The sequence below is a fragment of the Eulemur rufifrons genome, chromosome 19 (genome assembly GCF_041146395.1).
Source record: "Eulemur rufifrons isolate Redbay chromosome 19, OSU_ERuf_1, whole genome shotgun sequence".
NCBI classification, from domain to species: Eukaryota; Metazoa; Chordata; class Mammalia; order Primates; family Lemuridae; genus Eulemur; species Eulemur rufifrons.
In genome coordinates, this window is record NC_091001.1 from 108,322,862 (window position 1) to 108,348,618 (window position 25,757).

General features: G+C 41.1%; 1 protein-coding gene and 1 non-coding gene across 2 annotated transcripts; one reads left to right on the forward strand and one right to left on the reverse strand.

Annotated features, from left to right (window-relative positions):
* Positions 1-267: 267 nt before the first annotated feature.
* LOC138400355 (U6 spliceosomal RNA) lies at positions 268-374 on the reverse strand. The gene has a single exon (XR_011236252.1). It is a non-coding gene; the product is annotated as a U6 spliceosomal RNA (small nuclear RNA).
* A 1,821-nt stretch (positions 375-2,195) lies between these two features.
* Positions 2,196-25,706, forward strand: PDIA6 (protein disulfide isomerase family A member 6). Its single transcript, XM_069493910.1, has 13 exons — positions 2,196-2,296; positions 8,411-8,552; positions 12,279-12,336; positions 13,120-13,246; positions 16,281-16,387; positions 17,661-17,791; positions 18,170-18,284; positions 18,795-18,935; positions 19,461-19,545; positions 19,678-19,750; positions 21,699-21,857; positions 24,535-24,631; positions 25,237-25,706. Exons 1-13 carry the CDS (start codon positions 2,278-2,280, stop codon positions 25,303-25,305), a joined length of 1,323 nt encoding a protein of 440 aa, XP_069350011.1. The 5' UTR covers positions 2,196-2,277; the 3' UTR covers positions 25,306-25,706.
* The last annotated feature ends 51 nt before the right edge of the window (positions 25,707-25,757 follow it).

The window sequence follows — 25,757 nt, forward strand, 5'->3', positions numbered from 1 at the left end:
AGTTAAACTCTATTAAATTTAATTCAACTAAAGTTTTTCTTTTAACATTATGTATTTTATTTTAATGAAAAAAAAAAAAAGAGTGATACTTATCCTGGTGCATTTTTGGAAGCCTGTATGTGTATAGGCTTCACGGAGGCGTGTACAGTACACATCATGGAGGCGTGCATCTATGGAGCTACACATCCATACCACAGCCCGGGAGAACAGCCAGTGCCCTAGAATATTTAGCAGGGCGTTATGTCTTTTTTTTTTTTTTTTTTTTTTAAATATATGGAACACTTCACGAATTTGCGTGTCATCCTTGTGCAGGGGCCATGCTAATCTTCTCTGTATCGTTCCAATTTTAGTATATGTGCTGCCGAAGCGAGCACGGCGTTATGTCTTGTTTCTGTTTCTCCAAGAGGTTCAGTCCTGAAGCAGATTAGTGCAGAGACCACAGAGGTCATGGAAGGCACTGAAAGTGTGAGCCACCCCAATTAGAAGGTTCCATTCTGAGCAGTATTGCTGTCCTGGCACAGCAGGCCTGGAGAGATTGGGGTCGACAAATTCCATCCATTAATGCATCATGGAAACTGTGATGTCTGTGGCCCATGGGGACAAAATTTCTGACTTACTGTGAAAACTTGTTTCTTCGCCTATAGGTACACAGGCAAAGTTGAATATATGACCCAAAGAACACTTGTCATAGGATGTATCATTATCTCTTTCAGTGAATGGAAGTAGTTCAGATGAATAGTGTTTAACATGAAGTAACACACTAACTTGGCATGAAAAGAAATGAGAGGGCCCTCTGTGAGCAAGAGGAACTAAATCCCTATGTCCTGGCAGGAAAAGGACCTCCCTTTCTAGGCTAGAGGAAAAGGACCTCATATAATTCAATCAGCAACAGTAGAATATTTAAGGGAGAAAATATGTAAAGTGCAGGGAAGGGGTTAAAAAAACAAACTCCCCATTGCACCTCAAGTGCTCTCTCGGGAGAGCAAACAGGCCTGGCTGAATCTTTCTCTGTCACAGCCATTTGCTCTGATCCACAAATGGCCCTGTGATCACTGGGTGGGCTTCTCAGGCACTTTCACATACAGAAGAGCCTGGGGCACCAGAGCTGAGAATTCCCATCCCAGGCCAGGCGGCCTCCTTGAAGTAAATCAGAGCTGGCATGTGGCTTATAGGATAGGCCCCAGTGATTTCAGAGGGTTGAGTGTACCTTTGAATCTGGTTTGCCTGACAAATCTTCCAACCACAGCTCCAGTGCCATTTTCTTCAGGAAGCCCACCAGCCAGCCAGCCCCCAACACTCCTGGACCCCTGTGTCCATGAATGCTTAAGCCAGAGTCAGAGCGGTCTTATGCATTAAACACTACAGTACAGAGAAATTACTAATACAAAAACAAAATATCCGCGTCCATTCCAAACACAGACGAGGGAATCAGAGCCGCAAGATACAGTGGTCTTAACTTATGCTTAAAAGATTTTACTTTTACAAATTTTACAAAACGCAAGCCCACGTGAATGCGTTGCCAGCTCTCCCTCCCCCCAGGATGTAGTGGCAGCCCCGTAAGTGAGGAGCCCTGCAACTCCAGCCCCTTGGGTTCTAGAGAAAGAGATGATACACGTGAAAAAGGCTTTGCAGTCATGCGCACTGGACGCAGGAACTTTACAAGTAATAACTTGTCGAATTATGTTACGTATAGCATGTGCTTAGCAAATGTGTTTTGACAAAATAACTTGTCTGGGCACAAGAGGAACGACCAGTAAGGTCGTAGATGCACTCAGGGACCAAAGAGAGTTATTCTCCCATGGGATGAGGAGGATGGGACGGAGAGTGGATGAGTAAGGGCTGGGGCGGCACGTCAGAGGAAAGGTGGGCGGGGGGAGACAAGACACCCCAGTACTGGCCTCCGCCAAGCCAGAGAGAAGTATCGAGAGCCCAGAAAAGACTTAAGGAACCGGAGTGGACGGAAGCGGAGGGCCTGGCAGGCCCCGCCCCCAGCAAACCCCTCCTTCCGCCGCTCGCCACCGCCCTCGTGAAAAAAAAAAAAAAACCAAACCGGTAACCTCTACCCGGCCGCCTCCCATTGGCTATGCGAGTGAGCGAAGTGCTCTGGGACCAATGAGCCGCGGCCACGGCGCGACGCGTGCCTTCCGGCCCGCCCCCGCGCGGCCATCCCGCCGTTTGCCGGACCGGCTGAGGGCGGGACGTGGGCGCGGGGGTGCGGCGCGCGGCAGAGCTGGGACGGCGGCGGCGGCGGCGGCTGCAGGAGGCTTGGCGTTCGGCATGGCTCGCCTGGGGCTCGGTAGGCGCGGGCCTGCGGCGGAGGGCGGGCGGCGGCCTGGAAGGCCCCTAGTCCCAAAGCCCTCCTCGGAGGGAGGCGCCTGCGAGCGGATCTGGCCCGCGGTGCTCGGGAGTCGCCGGCGCGGCCATGCGGGCTGCTGCCTGGCGTCCCAGGGGGTGGCTGGGGAGCCCGGGTCGGCGGTGCGGTGCCCCACCCGGGCGTGGGGCGGGGACGGCGCCTTGGGGGGCCTTGCAGCCCTCGCGGGGAGCGTGCGCGACTCTGGGGCAGGAGGTTCGTGGGCTCGAGCCCGGGGCGCAGCGTCCGAGGAGCCGGGCGGGGACAGCGGCGAAACCCGGCTCCGCTGGGTCTCTGGGGGAGGTCGAGTGTTCCGGGGGAGCCAGAGGGGACCTTGTTCTGGGCCTTTTCTCAAACTCGAGTGCGTGGGGACCGAAGGTTCCGGGCTCCTCGCACTGCAGCCTATTTCTGCCACCTGTTTTATGCAGTTCCTACTTTTAAAAACTAAAATATTGGAACCTAGTCCTGAAATAAGAGTCTGTAGTTGCCTTAAGGAAACAGTGCCTTCCAAGGACTTGCCTCACGGCGCAAGAGCACTGATGTGGTTGAACTCCTTAAAAACGAAGTGAAACCTGGACTCTTAGGAATTATGTTTTAGAGACTGTAGTGGGCGAGGATGCGGGTCCCGTCCTTCCCTGGCTGGCCCCTAACAGTCGTTAACCGCAGCTCTGGATCCAGGCCGCTGGGGGTTGAATCTCAGCCCTCCCGTCCGCCCGTTTACTCGCTGTGTGACCCGAAGCAAGTTACTTAACCACTCGTTGCCAGTGCTTTTTCAACAGAGTTCATTTTTTTAGAGGTTGATAATAGTAGTCCATAAGGTTGTTCTGAGGATTGATGAGTTGGTACAAAATACAAATATTTGATGTGTTACTGTAGAAAGAATAAATGAGGGAAAAAGCTTTTAGGCTCTGTTTAGTTTCCCGTGAGTGAATTCAGACTAGGCTCTGCGAGAGTCTGTGATTCTATCAGTTAACTCATTACTTTAATAAATATCAGCCTTTTTGGGAAACTCTTGGTTTCTAGATGATTGCTTTGGGCCCATATACTTTTGTTAGCAGGTGTGGGACAGAGATGATACTGATGTGAATTTATAACATCCTTGACTGCTGTGGAGGGATGGAAAGCCACAGATGGCAAAACCATCTGCTCACATAGTTTCTAGACACTGGGACGTTCCAGTTTCCCATTGCTGCTCATTATCACCGCGTGGAATGGTGATGTGAATTTTAGAAATAGAACATTATTGGGCACCGTTGACCTACTTTGCCATCTAAAATGAGTCGAAGTTTTTTTTTCTTGGGGATTTAGAGGGGAGGGAGTTTTGGCTACTTTTATGCTGTCAGAATTTACACTTTTGTCTTTTTTTTTCCTCAGTAGTATGTTTGATTTCTTATAACTCTACTAGGTCACGTTGCCTTTTAAGGAATGTAGGTCTCAAACCTTAAATCATGAAGACATTTTCATTGGGTAGCCATGTACAAGGAGGGGAGGCTCTTGTGAGAACTAGACAAAATAAGACAAACGAGAAGTCCATGGGGTGGGGGACCCAAGCCCACGTTATACTGAGTGTCAGTAATCACGACCATCTTTGTATGGAAAGGAAGCACATTCCTGAGGAGAGAAATCATGGCTCCAGTCTACTTGTAGTAGCCTCAAGAGCAGTCTTTATGTCTGTCCCTGATTGTCAAGAGAAATGAAGGTATCTAATTCCTCAGACACAGCCTACCTAATGGCACTTCATGTGATTATTGCGTTCTCCAATCCTTCGGTTAGAAATTTGGGTTGCATAATCAGTGGTCTATCTCTTTCTACTTATGTGACCTTAGACAAGTTATCCATTCTCTGTCTCAGTTTCCTGGTCTATAAAATGGGCAGGATGATACATATCATATAGTGTTCTTAAATGAGTTAATATATGAGTAAAATATTTAGAACAATGCTGGGTACGCAGAGCCATGTAAGTGTTGTTATTTTTGTCTTGCCAAAAAAAGTAAAGATCCCAGTTTCTGGGTGCAGTGACTCATACCTGTTCTCTTAGTACTTTGGGAGGCTGAGGTGTGAGGAGCACTTGAGGTCAGGAGTTCGAGACCAGTCTGGGCAACATAGGGAAACCCAGTCTTTACACAAAAGTAGAAAAATTAGCCAGGTGTCGTGGCACATACCTGTAGTCCCAGGTCCTCAGAAGGCTAAGGCAGGAGGATCAGTTGAGCCCGGGACTTTGAGGTTGCAGTGAGCTATGATGACACCACTGCTCTCATGCCCAGGCAACAGAGCAAGACCCTGTCTCAGAAAAGAAAAGATCCCAGTTTCTGGAGGGTGGTTAGACAGATACCTCAGAATATTAGCCATACTTCTTGATTCCCCCTTGTAAGAATTTGTTTTGAAGAAACAGTCATATTCATTTAAAGGGAGGGGGAAAATATGAGAATATTCAGTACTGGGCTATTAATTGTGAAAAATCTGAAACAATCAAAATTTGGTGAGTAGTTGATTTGCAACATGGTTCAGCCATTAAAAATGGTCACATGGGGGTAGTAAGTAATCCATAATTACTTATATGGAAAATGTCTAACTTTTTCACTTTTCCATTTTTGAAAATGTCACAATAGGCTCATTGTGTTAAACAAGTATCAGTTCATATCAATTTTACAAAAAAGATAAACTTCTTTAAATGTAGTAGATCTCCATAGAGGATTATCTAGGACCAATCTTACATTAAAGCGTATTCAGTGTTAGGACTGCCTCTATTTATGTTCTTGATTTACTTGCTATGTTAAACATGTCAAACTACTTAACCTTTTCTGCAGCAATGACAAGATTATTGAGTAGTACTCTCCTATAAATATATAATGCAAACTTTATATGTAATTATGTAATTTTAAATTTCCTGGTAGCTATATTTAAAAAGGCAAGAAGCAAGTGAAATTAATTTTAATATGTATTTACCCAGTATATCTAAAATCATTTCAACATGTAATTTCAACATGAAAAATATTGATGAGATTAGTTTACATTTTCCCCTCCACTGAGTTCAAAATTCAGTGAGGTTTTTACACTTAGAGCACTTTTCAGTTTTGGGTGGCCGACATGTGGCTAGTGGCTACCACATTGGACAGCGCAGTTATCAGGGGAGCAGCCCCCCTTTGGTTGGTCTGACCTCCATCTATGCTCATCCTTTCCCACCTCTTGAAATGGAAGAGGAGATGGTCCTGTTCAAGGTTACTCCATCACTACTATGGGTTTCCTCTCCTCCTGCTGACTCCAGGTATTGTGTTCAGATATTCCCTACTTTCTCCCACTCTATATATGTCTTCCTTTCGTGCTCAGATCACTCCCATCTTTAAAAAGAAAACTTCCTTGTACCCTACGTTTGCTTGTTCCCATTCTTTATAATGAAGCTTGATTAGCACGTTATCTGTATTGTTCTCACCAACATGTTCCCTCCTGCTCTCTCTAATCCTCCGCAGACTGGCTGCTGCTTATTTGCACTACTGCACCACAACTACCAGGTCTCCTAGTGACTCGTCATTAAATCTAATAGACAGTTTTCAATCCTTCCTACTTTATCTCCCAGTAGCATTTGTTACCGTTGCCCATTCCATACTTCCCTTGGTTTATGTGACACCACTTTCTTGATAATTCCCCCATCCACTGTCCACATTGCAGCGAGAATACTCATTCTAGATAGCAAATCTGATTAGACCCCTGCATGATAACCCTTTAGTGGCTTCACCTATTAGTAAAGTCGACAGTTTTATTTTATAAGTTCCTACCATATTAGCCATATCTGTAATTCAAATGTGACATGAATCTTGAATAATGTAATTGTTTGTTCATGCCTATGAAACACTGAACCATTTTATCTTGAGCACTAAAAAGACAACATGCTTTAGTGGGAAAAGCTTGAAAATAACTGCCCTGCCCCTTATCATATGTATCACCATGGATGGCCCGTTAATCTCTTTTTGCCTTTGTTTCCTTATTTACAAAATGGGTATAATTCCTGCTTTCTAGTTAGTAATGCTGTGAAAAATCAAGTGATCTAATGTATTTGAAAGTGATTTGAAAATTGAAAGTGATATATGATAGAAATTTAGCAATAGAATGGTTAACACTGGTGTACACTCCTTCCAGAAGAAATTTACCATTGGGTTTTCCAAAAAGTTCCACTTGAAATTTTCTAACTTCTGTTTATGAAGTAAGCATATGAAAATGTGACTAAGATGGCATATACACATACTACTTTAAAAGACAGAACAGTCTCGCTTATAATTTCAGATTAAGAGAAATTATATGATCATCTTCAGTGATGCTGAAAAAATAGGAATAGATAGTTCTTTTAACATTGTAAGTATGTCTGTTTCAGTCCAAAAGCTAGCATGATGCAAATGAGAAAACATTTCTGTGAAAGTCAAGGATAATCCAAGGATATTCCATTATTTACCATTGTTCTGGAGGTGATTAGAAAACAGATTTTATATATATAGTCATGTGTTGCTTAACAACGGGGATACATTCAGAGAAATTCGTCAGGCGATTTTTGTCACTGTGCAGATGTCATAGGTACGTATGCAAACCTAAGTGCTATGACCTGCTACACATCTAAGCTATATGGGGCATAGGCCATTGCTCCTCGGCTACAACTCTGTACAGCCTGGTACAGTATTGAATACTGTATCTAAACGTAGAAAAGGTACAGGAAAAATATGATACAAAAGATGAAAAATGGTACACTTGTAGTGGGCACTTAACCATGAATGGAGCTTGCAAGACTGAAAGTTGCTCCGGGTGAGTCAGTGAGTGATGGATGTATGTGAAGGCCTGGGGCATTACCGTACGCTACTGTAGACTTTATAAGCACTATACACATAGGTTACACTAAATTTATTTTTTAAAATTTCAATAATAAACCTTATCTTACTGTTAACTAACTTGTTAATTTTTTTTAACCTTTTGACTCTCTTGTAATAACACTTAGCTTAAAACACAAACCCATTGTACAGCTGTACAAAAAATATTTTCTCTATATCCTTATTCTATAAGCTTTTTTCTATTTTTAAAGGTTCTGGTTTGGGGGAGTTGATTTTTAAGCTTTTTTGTTAAAAACTAAGGCACAAACATACATGTTAATCTAGGTCTGTACAAGGTCAGGATAATCAGGACATCACTAGGTAGATAAGAGTTTTCAGCTCCATTATGATCTCGTGGGACCACTATCATATATGCTGTCCTTTGTTGGTGGAAATGTCATTGTGTGGCGCATGACTGTATAACTTTTAAAGGAGGTGAAATTTTGATAGTATTGCTAATTCAAAAAACTTTTGGGTTCTTAAAATATTACAGAATTTGTTTTCCTTTATTATTGTTACAAATTCCATGTAAGTTCCCAGAGTAGCCAACAAAAAGATCCACAGTGTGGCTAAACTATAATGATAATAATACAATTAACTTTATATCCTTTATAACATTGTTGACATGAAAATTCTTTCTGTGTGCTATGGATAGTGTTAGGAGAAATAAAAATATTTATTTGAAGTATTATTGAAAATAATCATTGCCCTTGAGAGAGTCACAGTCTAGTAGGAGAGACAAATGATTATTTTTCCCTTCAAAAATGTTTTAATAAAAATAAAAAATAAATGTTTTAATAAAGGTAAGTGCTAATATTGCAACTGAATGACATGAGGAATAAATCCTGTGTGGATTGCCCAAGGTTCCACAGCTAGAGGTAACCTCTCAATTTTTCATCGTCTTCCCCATAACATGATAATAATAGTACTATCTCATAGGGTAGTTGTAAAGGATAAGGGTGTTAATACACAAAAGCCACTAAGAACAGTGGTTAAATCTTTTTCCAGTGCACCTCAGGAAATGGGAGTGGGGACTGTCTGTTCCCTTATTGCTAGCGCCTCACCAGTAGGCATGAAATTCTAGGGGCTCCAACTGCAGCAGGGAGGGCAGAGGGGCCAGGGGCCAGGCCACTGAAGAGGACTCCAGTTGACCAAGTTTTCCTGTCAAAACATGAACAGTGCTGTTGATGTGCTTTTGTTGTTACTCTAGGTCTGGTGAGCTGTACCTTCTTTCTAGTGGTGAATGGTCTATATTCTTCTAGCGATGATGTAATCGAATTAACTCCATCAAACTTCAACCAAGAAGTCATTCAAAGTGATAGTTTGTGGCTTGTAGAATTCTATGCTCCATGGTAAGTATTACAAAATAGTTGCAGATTATTTATAGTACTTTGTAAAATTGGGAAAATGCTCTATAAAAATCTGATTTTGCTAAGTCATCTGGTTTATCTAGCTTACTGCTTGTTTAAAAGAAGTAGAGGAGAGGAAAATGGGAACTCCACAAAGTGTTTAGTCTATTAAAAGCCAGAAAGATTGAGTCTTTTTTTTTAAGTGTTTAAAATAGCTAATTGTTGCAGAAAGAAAAAAACATATAATTTTAAGAAGATCTATCCTTTGATGAGTTGATGGGGATGGAAGAGAAACTACTAAGAAAGAATCTTGAGCAAAGGAAAGGGAAGAACCAGTGATTGACTTACTTTGTTTCTTAAAGGAGATTGTTTCCCGAAGTAATTAGAAAATCTGGTTTAACTTAAAAATTCTTCTCTTGCCTTACATTCATTGCTGGAAAAACCCTTGTGGGGTAAAGGGGTAATCACCATTGAAATTAATGGTACAAAATTATATGTAGTCAAAATACAGTATTGCACTAATTATTTGTGTAGTTAATGCATTTAGTGCAAAAAAACCCCACACCAAATAGAAGAGACAAATCAGTGGAAACTATGCAAAATGTATATGAGGCCGTCTCTGCTGTAAACTAGCCAGCCACAGTATCCTGAGAGGAGAACCAAACCCCAGCCAACTATGTATCTGTAAAGATGAAATGTATAGTGATATGAAATCCAAGGAGTCCTTTTAAATGTGAACAGTGCCTTAAGTAAGGGATAGTAAGTGAAATTCTCAGTCAAATTCTTACAACCTGAATGGGTGAATTTTAGGGTGTCCCTGATGAAAGTTTTTCCTTTATTGCTTTAATTTGTTTCTTTGGAAGACCATGAAACTGAGTTTTGGAAACTAAACACCAGTCTTCATGGACTATTTTCACTTAATGTTTAGTGTAGCAAATTGAGGTAAACCCCGCTCCCACTTTTTTATTTATTTATTTTTTTTAGGAGACATTTTTTAAGGTCTCTGTCACCCAGGCTAGAGGAGTGCAGTGGCACGATCATAGCTCACTGCAACCTCTAACTCCTGAGTTCAAGCGATCCTCCTGCCTCAGCCTTCCAGAGTGCTGGGATAATAGGTGTGAGCTTCTTTGCCCAGCCTAAAACTCTCTATTTTAAAAGTTTATGCTACCACATTGTGAATCCTGTTCACGTTAATGTCTTTACTATTTTTTAAAGACTCCTATGTTTTTTGTTAAATCAAAATGCTAATTCTATATTAGTTAGCTCAATTATTAATAGTAAATGTACAAACACTACATTGTACAGAGTTGTACAAATAGTTCATTGTACAGAGTTGTACAAACTGTTATATTGTTGAATGCCTTTGTATGCAATTTTTACAAATTTGACTTTTTATCATTTATGGCATGGGTAATTGACCTTGTTTCTGAGAGCTGCAATACAAGAGAATATACCTTGTTCTAAAACTATCTGAGCGTAATTGAGAAGGCAGGATCTGGATCTGTCGTTAATTGTTATTGCGCTGGCAGAGTTTTACTTCATACTGTTGTGGGTAAGAGAATGGTTAATTAGAGCAGGTGCTTTTAACCTCTTTGTGCTGGGACTCCTTTGGCAGCTTAATAATGGCCTTGAATTCTCTCTTAGAATAAAAGATTTTACATTTTTAAATAAAGCATATAGGATCACAAAGGATTGAAATATGGTTATCAAAGGATTAAAATAAATTTGATGTGGTAATTTAATAGTACAGTAAATACAGGTTGAGTATCCTTTATCCAAAATGCCTGGGACCAGAAATGTTTCAGATATGAGATGTTTTTGGATTTTGTAATATTTGCATTACACAAGAGCATCCCTAACCCAAAATCTGAAATGGTCTAATGAGCATTTCCTTCAGGTGTCATGTTGGCAATCAAAAAATTTCAGGTTTTGGAGCTTTTCACTTTTTGGATCAGGGATGCTCAACCTGTACCAAGATCCAGCAGCAGGTCTCACATCTACCATAATTCCAAATAGTGATGGCTACCCACTGTTTGTGAAACACCTGTAGTGATGATATAAAAATAGCTGTGGTTTTTATTCATGACAAAGTCACAAGTACTTATCAACTATGGATAATTTAAGAAAATTCTTAATTTCAATTACAGATTAGTGAAAATAGAGACTTCCCCCCCATCCAAGTTCATAGACCCCCCCCCAAGTTTTTATACAGCAGCCCTTTGGGAACCTGGACCCCAGGTGAAGAACCCCTCGGTTAGAATGTATGCTATGTTTATATTTATGTGGCATTTTGATCTATCTGCAGATCAAAATTGCCTAACATTCAAATTGAAGGAGTATGGGTTCTGACATTCTTTGATTTGAATCTTCCTTTCTTAGATAAACTGAAATTAAAGAGACACAAAACCCTGCAACACTTTGACTCGTGGACTTCTGAATGTCTCACCTAAGCAACAAAACATACTATTATAAATATGTAGAAGCAGCATTTCAGGACATTCCCCTGAAAGATGCTGACTTCAAATATTGAGATTGAGTTTAGGCCCCTGTGGAAGGTGATATTACATGGTGATTAAGAATGTGGTGTTTAGAATCAAAAACTTGTCAGGAACTCTGTGGCTATGTTTTGGGGTAGATTTCTTCTCAGCATCCATTTCATCATCTAGAAGAGGAAAATAACAATAAGACCTGCCTTCATTTAAAGGATTAAATGAAATCCCCTGTAAAAAGTTTCATCATGGTCCTGCCACATGGTATTCGCTCATTAGTTCCTTAGAGACCTAATTAGAAGAGAATTTACTTTGTTTAAAAAGCATCAAATCACTTACGGATAAATAAACTATGGTATATGCATACAATGGATGTTACACAGCAGTGAAAATGAACAGTATAGCCACTTATCTCGATAAATGGTAAAAGCATAACAGGTTGGTGTGCATATAATCTTTTAGAGGCAGTTTTCTGTGTTGCATTTCACAATAATATTTTCTAAATACTGGTATCTACAAGGTTAAGGTTGTCTTTTCTTGTGTTCTGTCTTCCTTTCCCCTTCCTTCCCCCACCCTACTCACTCACATCACCATCTTGTAGCGTCACGTCATGTGCTTTTCAGCTTGTTAGGCTCACTGACTTGGGTTTATGTTTGCATTTCTAACTCCAGCAGCAGTTTGTGAGAGGCGGAGCACTGAGACATAGGCACAGGAGATCCAGGCCGGATGCCTCTTCTATAAAATGCAAAGGTTGGACTGGATCAGGGAACATCAAACCTTAATAGGTTTAAGAATCACAAGTAGAACTTACTATAATGCAGTTTCCATCTCTAAGAACTTTGCGTTGATGAGGCCCAAGAATCTGCATTTGTCCTAGCCTTATAACTCCATGCATTGAGGCATACTGGATCAGATAAATTCTAAAGGGCCTGTTCAGGTATAGAGTTACAAATAATAGGGATTATTTGAACTCTTTATGATTTAACTGAGTGGTAATTTGGAAGCTTTTTTTTTTATTAGGATGATATCAAAAATGATTGCCGTAAGTAATAAAATGGTGAGTCCCCTCAGGTCACTGATGCTGTTTTATGAGTGCTTGTCCTCTTTGCAAGCCCCCACCCCCAGGGCATCTCACTCAGTAGATCATTGATGGATATATATATATATTTTTTTTTTACTGAATTTTTGAATTGAGGCTCAAAGGCCTTAACTGTTACCTTATTTGTGTTTTCTTTAAAAGGTGTGGTCATTGCCAAAGGTTAACACCAGAATGGAAGAAAGCAGCAACTGCATTAAAGGTAAGTTTTTAAGATTTCCATGGTATGAATTTTAAACGTTCACCTGTATATGTTTAAATAAGTATGTTGGCTGTGCGCGGTGGCTCACGCCTGTAATCCTAGCACTCTGGGAGGCCAAGGTGGTGGATCACTTGAGGTCAGGAGTTCGAGACCAGCCTGAGCAAGAGTGAGACTCTGTCTCTACTAAAAATAGAAAGAAATGATTTGGACAACTAAAAAAATATATATATATAGAAAAACTTAGCCGGGCATGGTGGCGCATGCCTGTAGTTCCAGCTACCTGGGAGGCTGAGGCAGAAGGATCACTTGAGCATAGGAGTTTGAGGTTGCTTTGAGCTAGGCTGATGCCATGGCCCTCTAGCCCAGGCAGCAGAGCAAGAGTCTGTCTCAAAAATAAATAAATAAATAAGTATGTAGATGGGTTTAAGTTCTAATAGGAAGCCGATTTGCATATCGAAGTTCAAAATGCTGGTTCTGTTGCCAAAATCATGTAGAGAACAAGGGGGTCATACACATTTTAATTTTTATGTTTGTTTTTGTTCATTTTGTTTCCCAGATAAATGACAAAATTACTGTCAGCCATGCTAATTCTGTGAGCTGCTGACTGACATTTCACCTGTTGTTCCATTTAAGATTCTCTTCTGGTATTCAAGGCCAAGCCCTTGTTGACTCTATTTGCAAACTTCACCCTGCCCTTATACCTTGTCTCTGAGTCTACATGAAGCAGGTGATGGGTTCTTGTGAAATCTGCTCTAGTTGAAAGAAAATTTTATATTCCCACAGGATGTTGTAAAAGTTGGTGCAGTTGATGTGGATAAACATCAGTCCCTGGGAGGTCAGTATGGTGTTCAGGGATTCCCTACCATCAAGATCTTTGGATCCAACAAAAATAGACCAGAAGATTACCAGGGTAAGGGCTTTGACTGCTCCATTCCCATGGTGGGAGGGAACCTAGGACTCGGTAGCTTAGTCCTGCTACCTTCAGGCTGTTATACCTCTTTGTACCTGAATTTCCTTATCTATAAGCAGTAGAGAGTGATTCCTACCTCCTCTGAGTTGTTGTGACAAATATGTGTCATACAGGTAAAAGTCTTGTGTTATCATTTATGCTGACCATGGGCCACACTGTCCTAGCAGTGATAGGGTGATAGTGTTCTATGCTACCCTCCTGTCTTTCTCATTACCATTACTTAAGATTTAATGAAGATCTACAAGTGTTTTTTTGCTCTAATCTCTCTTCCTTTTACTATTGGAGAAGGGTCTAATGTATCAATGTAACATACCAATGTGAAAAAGAAGACCCTGTGATTTGAAAGTCAGTTTAAACTGTTGATACTACTAGAGAGTATTTTGCCCATGACTTTATGCCTTGTAAACATATATAGCATTTGAATATTATGTGGATAATGAATAGGTACAACAAGTTCTCCATTTTGTAGACAAATAAATTGTTAGTGTCTGCTGTAAATCATTGAAGCAACTAAACATAGAATTCTGGCTCCAAACCTTTAAGGCTAAATGTTACTTCAGTCACTATTCTTTTTTTGTTTTTTGTTTTTAAATAGCCGGGGTCTCGCTATGTTGCCCAGACTGGACTCAAACTCCTGGGCTGAAGCAATCCTCCCACTTCAGCCTCCTGGGTGGCTGGGACTACAGGCACCATGCTATTCTTTGATAGAATAGTCCTGTTATTTAATTTATTTAATAAGATATCATAAACATATTATCATATTTAAGATGATCAGAATTGCTAGGTTGGGCCAGAATCCATGGTCCTAATAAAAGTATTGGGCATAATATCTTCAAAGCTTAAGTTATAGCTAATTTGATAATTCTTTTCTCCTAAATTTAGAGACAAGGTCTCACTTTATCACCCTGGCTGGAGTGCAGTGGTGCCATCATAGCTTACTGCAACCTAGAACTGCTGGGCTTGAGTGATCCTCCTGCCTCAGCCTCCCAAGTAGCTGGGACTATAGGTTTGTGTCACCACACCTAGCTAAAATTTTTTTTTTTATCTTTTGTAGAGACAGGGTCTCGCTGTGTTGCCCAGGCTGGTCTTGAATTCCTGGCCTGAGATGATCCTCCCACGTCAGCCTCTCAAAGTGCTGGGATTATAGGTGTGAACCACTATGCCCAGCTTAACTTTTTTTTTTTTTTTGTTACATGGGACACAAAAGTGACCAAAGTTCGTCTACCATCTTCAGTTTCACTGTGTCAGCAGTACAAGCTTGTGGGTTGGGTAGGAGAATCAGCATCATAGTAAAACAAAGAGTAACTGTTTTATCAGTAGTTGGTGTCTTATGTGGGGTCCAGCTGATAGAAAACAGGACGGGGGAGGGTACAGGGTCTGTCAGTTGTGAACTTGGAAGGCAGCACATCTTGGGTTAACGCCGGCTTCTCCACACTCCGGCCTTGTACCTAAACACTACTTAGTCTCTTCTTTGTAAAATGAAGATGTGAAAACCTACCTTAGGCTATCAGAAGCTTAATTGAAATAGTACCTGTAAAGCATGTGAGACAAATACTTGGTAAACACCGGTGTCATTGGCACATCTCCAAGCTAGCTGTCAGAATACCTGAGGACGTGGCCTTGGATACAGTGTGTCTGCTAGACTCCCCAGCTCTAAAGTTCTAGGGAATGATCTCTTTCGTTTTTCTGAGTAAACGTCTTTTTTTCTGGTTTTGAATAATTTGTTATAGTTTTGCTAACTTGTAAAAAATTGCATGTTTGGTGCATTTGGCCTGCTGCTGCTTTGGGACGTAGCCTTACCTATTTGTGTACTGTCGGTGGCTGCTTTCGCGCTAGAACAGCAGAGTTGAGTAGTTAGTTGCTCTGGACAGTGTGTCCTGCAAAGCTAAAAATATTTACATCTGGCTCTTTACAGAAAGTTTGCCAACCGCTGGTCTAGGGTGAGGAAACTCCCTTTTTTCCAGTATAGTTCTTGATTTGGCATGTGTCCAGATAAAGCCGGGGGGAGGGGCACCGGTTCAGAAGATGGGGACATCTGACAGAGAAAAGGAGCAGAGGGCTGTTGTACATGGAGGCGTGCCCTTTCGTGTTGGGAAGTTGGTCTCACCCAGGGCTGCGGTGCATGGTTATCTGGACTGCCGAGCATTACTATACTGTATCTTCTTTCTGTTGTCAAGTCTGAGGTGTTCTCAAGAGTTCTTTCTCTTCCTGGGCAATTTGATTAGAAAACTTTTAAAAAAGAAAGAAACAAAGATAGATGGAACTTTCTGAAGAGGTTCTGTTAGAGTTTTGCCTTTGAACTCTGAAGGTAGCACATGGCATATGTTATCCCTGCGCTTCTGTGGCAGTTAATAGCCCCTGACTCTTTCTTAAGCATGTGGTTTTTGGTAAACTTCCAGACTTATCATCTTGCCTCATTGAGTTTCAATACAGGTTTGTTACTTTTTGTATTAGGATTAAGTTCAGCTTAACAGTGTTTTAGGTAAAAATAGAAGAGGCCTGAATTGGTTTCCAGTTACTTAACTTCAAAGACACCTCATATCCTACTTTTGCCAGTCTCTTCTGTTCCATATCATAGAAATAGTTCCTTCTGTATTTGGAAGTTTCCCCTACTTTCCTACCTAGATATTAAGCTTCTTGTTTGTATACATGTTACATGTTCAGAAAACATCTGTGAATTTTTCTCATTAGTAGGTGGTATTTACAGATGATGAACATGGGATTCTTGTTCACACTAACAACATAAAACTGAAGACAAGAAGTTGGTTTTCCAAGTGTAAAGTCTAGCGTAAAATGCATTCTGGAGAGGAAGTATGCCCTGCCATAAATACATGTGTTGGCAGATCTGTGTAACACCAGGTGGAGCTGACAATTATGTAAAGGTGCAAGTCTGAGGTACTGTCAGGCAGATGTGCCGAAGGCTGGGCTGAAGACCGCCTGCCACCTGATCACCTGCCCGTCCTGTTTCCTGTAGGTGGCAGAACTGGTGAGGCCATTGTAGATGCTGCACTCAGTGCTCTGCGCCAGCTCGTGAAGGATCGCCTCGGGGGAAGGAGTGGTGGATATAGTTCTGGAAAACAAGTAAGGCAGTATAATGTCAGTTTTAATGTGTGTCATAAGTTTGAAGCCTGGGTGGTATGGACTTTTGATAGAAAACAGGTTTTTTGTTTTCTTTTTTAACTGATGAACTTCCAATTTAAAGATAATAAGGAGTTGGGTCAACTGATCCCAAAGTGAGTCAGACACCCAGCCTGCTATTTAGCTTCCCTAGAACCACTGTTGTAATAGCCATTCAGTCCAAGGGCATCTCGCCACACCTGCAGTCCAAGTACCGGGCCTCCGGGTAGCTTCCTAGGCCCAGGGCTGATATAGAGAGTGTGGGCACAGTGGGAAAGCCCTCCAGGCTGGAGGAGCTGGGCACTGGCATCCCATGGCATTCGTAAGTCCAGAGTAGACAGGGTTGGACAGGCTCTCCTAGGTTGACTTTGGCAAGCAGTGATGAAATTCGGATGACTTCTTGGCCTAAATCTGTGGCATTCAGCCCTAAATCCATGGAAAATTCTACACAAAAGGATAGGGAAGAGGAGGAAGGAAGTTCTTGTTCCTTGGGCTGGTGTTTTAGATGCCCTGGTATGAAATGTGAAGCTTAACTCTCATGTACCTATGTTCCTGTGAAAAGGCATTAAAGATACATGTAAATATGTCGGCCTTTACTCTTTTAAGAGACCAGTAAAACCAGCTTCTTTATACAGTCTTAGAGCTTACACAAATATTTCACATTCTTGCCTTTGATCTCAAACTTAGACATTTAAAGAGCACAGTTGCCAAGCCCCCTGCCCCGCCATGGCTTTTAGCTTGGCAACAGAAAGCAGTGTAACAATACTGCCTCCTGGGTAGGTTTAGTACTGAAGAAAGTTCTTTGAAAAAGAAAATGGCTAAATGTTTTTAGCTTCCTTGAATGGTGGGAACTTTATCTGTGAAAAGGTGGTAACTGTAGTTAGCTTATAGCATCCTGGGCTGAAGCAGCAGCTATGCTTGAGTCTGAATTAAAACAGTGTTTATTAGGGTGGCTCTTTGAGCCATGTTGAGGTTTCTCTTAATAAAAATAGCAGGTGATAGAATTCAGGTATAGGTTATATCCTATGCTGACTTGTGTTGGTAATTGTTTGAAAGTAAAGACTATTTACCAAGTAAAAATAATAATAAGGAATGCATCCCAGTTTTCATTATTTGCTAAAGAAAAACTCAAAAACTTCATTAAGATGTAGAAGCGGTCATTGTTTTTGAATTTAAAGTTGGAAAAGTGTTCTTTTTGGCCAAGTTACAGTTTGATGTTTAATGTCATAAATGACAGGGGAGAGGTGATAGTTCAAGTAAGAAGGATGTGATTGAGCTGACGGACGACAGCTTTGATAAAAATGTCCTTGACAGTGAAGACGTTTGGATGGTTGAGTTTTACGCTCCTTGGTGTGGACACTGCAAAAAGTAAGTGCTTGGACCAAGCAGTCTGTTCGGGCTCAGTGCTTTCAGTATGTTCATCTAGCTCTTTTTGAAAGGCCCGAACTAGATAATAGGTGATCTCCAAGGTCTCCTTCAGCAAAAACTCCAAATGAATGTTAAACATTGACACTGATGCCAAGAGTTTGCACTCTTCATATTTTCAAAGATTATCAGGGGCTGGCTAACGTCCAGACTTGGGGAGTGTCATGAATGTCTGGGAGGCGAATATGAAGGGGGTAGCATCATCATATCTTTCATAAAGCTACAAAATGTTTTCTAGGGCATAGGTGCACAGATCAGTTAGGAAGTATTTGTGCTGTGAGTTAAAATGCACTTTTAATAAATACAAATATTTCTCGATAGCCTGGAGCCAGAATGGGCTGCTGCAGCTTCAGAGGTGAAAGAACAAACAAAAGGAAAAGTGAAATTGGCAGCTGTGGACGCTACGGTCAATCAGGTTCTGGCCTCCCGATACGAGGTGAGTATGTTATAAGGCTCATTTCTTTGTGAAGTATGTGGTATTTTCAGCTGTTACTTCATCCAGTACTCCAGGCCTCCCTGTGAGGTAAGAGGGGAGGTGTTTAATCATTTTGTAAATGAAGAGATTAAGTCACTTTGTTGTAACTAACACGTCTGGAACTCAGGACTGTTGATTTTTTCCTGCAGTATTGCATTGCTTCCACTGTGTGCTTAATGTGAGGTTTCAGTTTGCCCAGGCTGTTTCAAGTTGTTCATATGGCTTTTGAAAGTTGGTCCACTTGTCTAAGAACAGATACTTTGTATTAATTATATACCCAGGGCTTGCATATGATTTGACTAAACTTCAGGGTCAGACTGTTAACCACACCTGATTGATTAATAGACCTCTGTGAGTCATCCCTTTCACATTGAATTACTCATAAGGTGGTTTTAGAAACATAAGGATTGTGTTATTTTATATTAAATGTCAATGAGATTTCGTACTCTGATTTTTTTTTTTTTTAAACAGATTAGGGGATTTCCTACAATCAAGATATTTCAGAAAGGCGAGTCTCCTGTGGATTATGACGGTGGGCGGACAAGATCCGACATAGTGTCCCGGGCTCTGGATTTGTTTTCTGATAATGCCCCACCTCCTGAGCTGCTTGAGGTAAACTGTTCTTGTGCTGGTAGTGAGGAAAGCAGGAAAGCTTTTTCCATCTGATAGTGAAGAACATTAAAGCAGTCATGATACTGTTTTTGTCTGTTCACACTAAGCTCTTTCCTTTCTCTTTTTTCTTTTCTTTTCTTTTTTCTTTTTTTTGTCTTTTAGAGACAGGGTCTCACTCTGTCGCCCAGGCTGGAGTGCGGTGGTGCGATCATAGCTCACTGCAACAAACTCCTGGGCTCAAGTGATCCTCTTGCCTCAGCCTCCCAAGTAGCTCAGACTACAAGCGTGTGCCTTCACAGCCAGCTAATTTTTAAAATTTTTTTTAGAGACGGGGTTTTGCTACGTTGCAGAAATCTTCTTTTATGGAGGATCAGTGTTGGTGTTTCTATTCCAGGAAGGATTGTTTGAGAGAAGTCTGTCCGTGTCTTTAAGGACAGTGATGGTGCTGAGTCTGTTTCCAGGTTTACCTTTTGGGTGCTGTACTCTGCAGACTTCCAACTCTCCCTTGTCTTCTTGGTCCCACAGATTATCAACGAGGACGTCGCCAAGAGGACGTGCGAGGAGCATCAGCTCTGTGTCGTGGCCGTGCTGCCTCACATCCTTGACACTGGTAAGATGAACAGAAATAATTTCCCATTAGTTGCTCTGTGATAGGTGCTCTGAGAACTTTCCCTAAGTGGATTGATTAGTTATATGGACTCCTTTATTGTTACCTTTAAAACTTTTTTTCTGGTTAAATCAGGAGCTGCAGGCAGAAATTCTTACTTGGAAGTTCTTCTGAAGTTGGCAGACAAATACAAAAAGAAAATGTGGGGGTAAGTTACTAAGCCTATTGTCTCAGTGTCATTGGCACAGGCGGGCACAGGGCTGCTTGAGAGGTTCCCTCTGGGTTTTCTGTAGGATGTGTCCTGTGTTCACGCTCCATGTGTTTTTATTTAAGATATGAAAATTATCATCGTCTAGGAGCAAAAGAAGTAATGTAGCACGCTTACTGTAAGATGCATGCTTTCTCCACGGCATGCCTTACTGTCCTGGGAATCTTACTGTAAGTGGTGCTTGGGGATCCAGGCCAGCAAGGAAACAGGGGTGGAGCTGAATCCTAGTGTGGCCTTTGAGGGCTGGATAAAGAGAGAGGAAACAAGCACATTTCCTCACTGTCTTCTGAGGAAGGGCTGCATCTAGGCACATTTTTAACACATTGACTACCACACTAGAAAGAAAAATTTTTTCTTTAGGGCCACAGTATTATATTATGAAAATAGAATAAAAACTTCAAAAACAAGATCCTTTATAATTTAATGAAACATTTGTTAGTTGTTAAATTGTTTTCTGTGTTTACTTCAGTAAAAAAGTAATATAAAAACTTAAAAATTTGTAATGTAAAAAGTAATGTGAAAACTTGAAAAATAGTTCATAAAGTGTTTCTTGTCAGGGTTATGTGTAATTTAAAGGTAAACATAAATAGAAAAATGAAATTTATTGACTTCATTTAATCCACATTTTTAGAATTAAATTGTCAATATTAATTGTAACAGTAGGCCAGGTGCGGTGGCTCATGCCTGTAATCTTAGTACTATGGAAGGCTGAGGTAGGTAGGATCGCTCGAGGTCAGGAGTTCAATACCAGCCTGAGCAAGAGTGAGACCCTGTCCCTATAGTTATTTTAAAAAAAAATTGTAACAATAAGAACATCAACAAATAAGATTTTCACGAACCAACTGCAGGGTTTTGCCCAGGGGGCCACCCATCACGTAATGTGTTTGGTACAGCATGGCAGCATGAGTTGCCTGCGCACCACATGGCTCCCAAGGTAAAGAGAAGTGTGAGTTACATATGCTTCATGAGGCCTGTGCTCAAAACTAGTGTGAGTTAAATACAACTCACATGGCAGTTAATTTGTTAAAACAAAGTATGTCTTATGTATGTTCTTCTCGTTGATCTTTCTGCTTCCCATCCTGGGAATCCATTGCTTTCCCTGTGCCCACTGCCCCTGCCAGCCTTCGTGACCTTGTTCCTCCCCCATCTGTCCCACAATGTTTGTTATGCCTGCAGAACGCAAGACTGTGGGTAGTGACCCAGATATGCTGGTGGCATTTCAGGTAACACAGGGAAAATTCGTGTAGTTTAGTGGATGGTACTTTGGGGACTGAGGACAAAGCTGTCTTAAAGACAGACCAGCCCATTCAGAGACTTCTGGAGTGAGGTGTGGGGAACACAAGTGAGGAACTGTGACTACTTAAGAGCACGTCCAGATTACATATTATAAAAACTCACCTTTTGGCCTGGCATAGTGGCTCACGCCTACAATCCTAGCCTCTGGGAGGCCAAGGCGGGTGGATCGTTTGAGCTCAGGAGTTCGAGACCAGCCTGAGCAAGAGCGAGACCCCATCTCTACTAAAAATAGAAAGAAATTATATGGACAACTAAAAATATATATAGAAAAAATTAGCCCGGCATGGTGGCGCATGCCTGTAGTCCCAGCTACTTGGGAGGCTGAGGCAGAAGGATCGCTTGAGTCCAGGAGTTTGAGGTGCTGTGAGCTAGGCTGACTCCACCGCACTCTAGCCCCGGCAACAGAGCGAGACTCTGTCTCAAAAAAAAGTCAAAAGAAAAACTCATCTTTTGTTTTTGGTTTATTTCTTACTAATTTCATTCCATAAAATATTTGAAGTGTAATCTTTTGTTCTTTAATTAAGATCTACTAGTTAGATTCTAAGTAACTTAAAAGACATTTTTGTCCCTGAAAATCAGTCTGCTTTTCTAGGTGGCTGTGGACAGAAGCTGGAGCCCAGAATGAACTTGAGAATGCATTGGGAATTGGAGGGTTTGGGTACCCCGCCATGGCCGCCATCAATGCACGCAAGATGAAGTTTGCTCTGCTGAAAGGGTCTTTCAGTGAACAAGGCATTAACGAGTTTCTCAGGTAATTTCTTATTTTCTTGAGTTGTTTATTGTTTTTTCTGTTTGTTTCTGTTACGGTTTTTGGTTTAACACTAGGTGTATAATTCCAAAATAAATGGAATTATTTTGCATTTGAATTTCCAGAAAATTGGGTGTTTGTAAATTAAAGTTGTTAAATCATCTTCCTGTATGCTGTTCTGTTTTCCATGGAGATAATCTACATGGTGGATGAGGAGAAAGCTTTGCTGCCCTCAGGCCACCCTGCTTGCCATCTGTACACCTGGCACTGGGCTCCTTCTGAGTCCCATAAAGGTCTCATAGGGGCTAGAGGCAGCTCTGTCTCACGCATTCCCACCCTCTGTGCTCCTGACCTCAGGTGATGTGGTTTCCATTTCTGGGCACTTGGCTTTGGAATGTAGTTCCTTGAAAACGGGTGTACTTAAGTTACTCCAACACTGTGCAAACATCATGATAGGTTCTCAAACTTAAAAAACAATTTCTAGAGCTCTCTATCTTGCTCTGCCATTCAGCTCATTCTAAAACTGACTTAATCATCTTTTAGGCAAATATAAGGCATTGACCTAAAGAGATTTTGTTCCCAATTCTTGCTTTCTTCCTTGTTCATTTCTCAGCTGCTGTATGAAAGATACTCAGCACACAGAAGGTAGTTCAGAGGGTTATGATGAATAATGAGCAACAAGAATAACGTTTGAAAGTCTGCACTGCTTTTGCTGCCACCCCTCCTACTTAACACACAAGTATTAATATGCGTGTGTGCTGGGTGGAGAGTAGAGGCTCTGCAGTCAGGTGCCCAGGGTCACAGCTTAGCTCTGCTTTGAGTGGTGACCTGGAGTGGGCTGGGAGGCATGGAGAAGCCCCTGCAAGGTCACCTTCAGCCTCTGCCTGGGGCAGGCCCTGGCTCCTCCTCTTCTAGCTGTCTAACTTTGGGCAAATGACATAGCTTTCCTGCACCCCTGTTTCCTTGTTTTTTAAATGAGATGCTATTATAATAGTACCTCCCGTTTGGGCTCTTAGAGAAGTGAAAGAGAAAAATCAGCAGGGGTAGCTCAGCATAGTGCCTCGGACAGAGTAAACATCGGCATGGCAGCTGTGGTTTTTACTACTCTTGATCTTAGCCAAAAGGCTGAGAAGTGATGCTAGCTGTTTTTAAGACCACATAGATTGTGAGGTGTATTGTGACTTGGGGAAGGGTATTACATTAAAAGATTTGTTATAAATCATCTCAATTTAGAAATTGTTTAAACAGGTGCAGTGGCTGATGCCTGTAATCCCAGCACTTTGGGAGGGTGAGGCGGGAGGATCACTTCAGCCCAGGAATTTGAGACTGCAGTGAGCTATGATCATGTCGTTGCACTCCAGCCTGGGTGACAGTGAGACCCCATCTCTATAAAAATAAAAAATTTTAAAAATTTAAAGAAAAAAATAGAAACTGTTTAAACAAAGAAGGGGAGATAAATATAAGAATCAATAAAATGTGACATCAAAGTACAAGTTTTAGAGTACCTTTTTGGTTTGTATTTTCCCCAAGTGTCATAATAAATGGAATCCAAGGTAACAGGTGTTTTCTTTTTAATGTTTTTCTTTATTATGGAAAATTTTAAATATGTACAAAAGTAGAGAGACTAGGCTAAAGGACTTTTGTATTTGTTATTTTCAACTTCAGTTACCAACTAAAATGGTCAACCTTTTTTTTCTACCCACTTCCTCCCCCAGTATTTTAAAGCAAGTCACATTCCATCTCATCTGCAAATGTTTTAACATGTGTCTCAAAAAGACAACTTTCCAAAACACCATAATACCATTATTGCACCCAAAAAATTAGATGATTCAAATTCCTATGGTTTGAGTGATTCAGGTCCCAGTGTGAGTGTACACTGTGGTTGGTTAATATGGTTAAGGAGGTGTTTTCATAAAGAAGTCTGGGAATTGCTTAAGTTTGTGATTGTCATAGAGTTCTGTTTATTTAATCATAAAGTTAGAAATTGAATACAGTATTATCTCATGTAATATTTTTTCTAATGGATGTGCTTATTCTGGCCCATTGCTGCCACTACATTTGTAGATTGTTTAGTTTCATTGTTACTAACTTAAATTGCTCTAGGTTGTTTGCTGAACTTACACATATTTGCACTGGTAGTGTTTCCAGCTTTGGTTTTCCAATAGCCAGATCAACAGGTCTGTTGTGTTTTTCCACATACATTCACACTTCTCACCGCTAAGCAGACATGTACACCAGCCCCAGTCTGGGTTTGTTGGAACCAGTCATCTCACTAGTGATGTGCTCTGTACAAGTTCATAGTCTCAGAAAAACAAGAGTCATAGGCAGCCCGAGTCTAGATCAATTTTGATAGTTTTTTTTCCTGAAGACACCACAGTGACTTTGATCATTTTTATGTACTTAATTTGTATTTCAGCAAAAAGCTTTGCTATTTTTAAAAACTTGCTGGTAGCAACTGGCTTTATCTGATGCAGAGGACTTAGGAATGTCACGCCTGGTTGTATTGTTGTCTGTGATTAAAAACATCATGTTCTCGAGCTATTTTTCAGGAATATACTGCAGCAAGGGGCCAGAAATGCCTGTACATAAAGCTAGTAAGCAGACTGTGGTTGAAGTGGTCGAGGCATCTGCATCAGCAGTCCATGTGAACGTATGTTTGTTTTGGTCATTTCCCCCCCAGGGAGCTCTCTTTTGGGCGTGGCTCCACAGCTCCGGTGGGAGGCGGGGCGTTCCCCAGCATCAGCGAGAGAGAGCCCTGGGACGGCAAGGATGGTGAGGTGAGTGCCAGGCAGTGCTGTTGTGCTTTCTCGGTCTCTGTGATCTCTGCGCCTGGAAGTCAAGTCCTTGCCATCGGGCCTAAGCCTTGGCATTCATGAAGTATTCTGACCCGTGGGCCTTTTAAGAGGTTCTTTACTTTCATCTTCCCTATTATGTGAAAAAGTGCTTTATGGCATATTTGATATTCTTGACAGACATCCAAGATAAATTGCGATAGCGAGGTTGCTTTCCTGATTATTGGCCCTAAAGTGAACATTTAACCTGGAATTCATTTACTTTGTCTTCGAGAAATGTAAAATTATAGCTTTGAAGTTAGCATTTATTTGTGAACAGTTCTGTCCCACCCTCCTCAAAAGAACAAGTTAAATGACTTTCAGTTTTAAAGAGGTAAATGATGTTGTGTTAAAATCATGTTTCATCTGAGTTCTCAGCTTTTCCATCTATGTAATAGGGGCAAAGGTAAAAGTAGGAACCAGACTGAGGAGAAACTGGTTTGTAATCTAGAATACCTCTAGAAATTGATTTGCTCTTCTGTAAAATGAGGCATTAACTTTTCAGGGTGTCCCCTGGTCTGTGGTTCTCACAGTGGTTTTCTGTCTCCCAGCTTCCTGTGGAAGACGACATTGACCTCAGTGATGTGGAGCTTGATGACTTGGAGAAAGATGAGTTGTGAGAATGACAGCAGAGGCTTCAAGCTGTTTTCTTTTCTTGGGAGCCAGCGGATTTTTCTAGCAGTGAAGGAACAATCTTTACAATCAGATGAACCTACCAGTGGCCTTTTAAACCAAGAAGTAGCACTTGATTGGTCATTTGAAAACACTGCAACAGTGAACTTTTGCATCTCAAGAAAACACTGAAAATTCTATGAATTGTTGTAGCCAGTGAATTGTATTGTATTGTCACATAATATTTTGAAGAAAACTCAGCTGTTGAAAATTTTTTCCTTCCTCTGACTGCTGCTTGAATGAATGTTCTTGGAGGCTGTTTCTTACGTATAGGTTTTTTAATGTGATTCCTTCATTTGAATATTAATGGCTTTTTCCATTAAAGAATTAAACAATATTTTGGACAATGCTGATAAATGTATGAAATTAGTGTCCACATCATAAACTCACAGTCTGATGT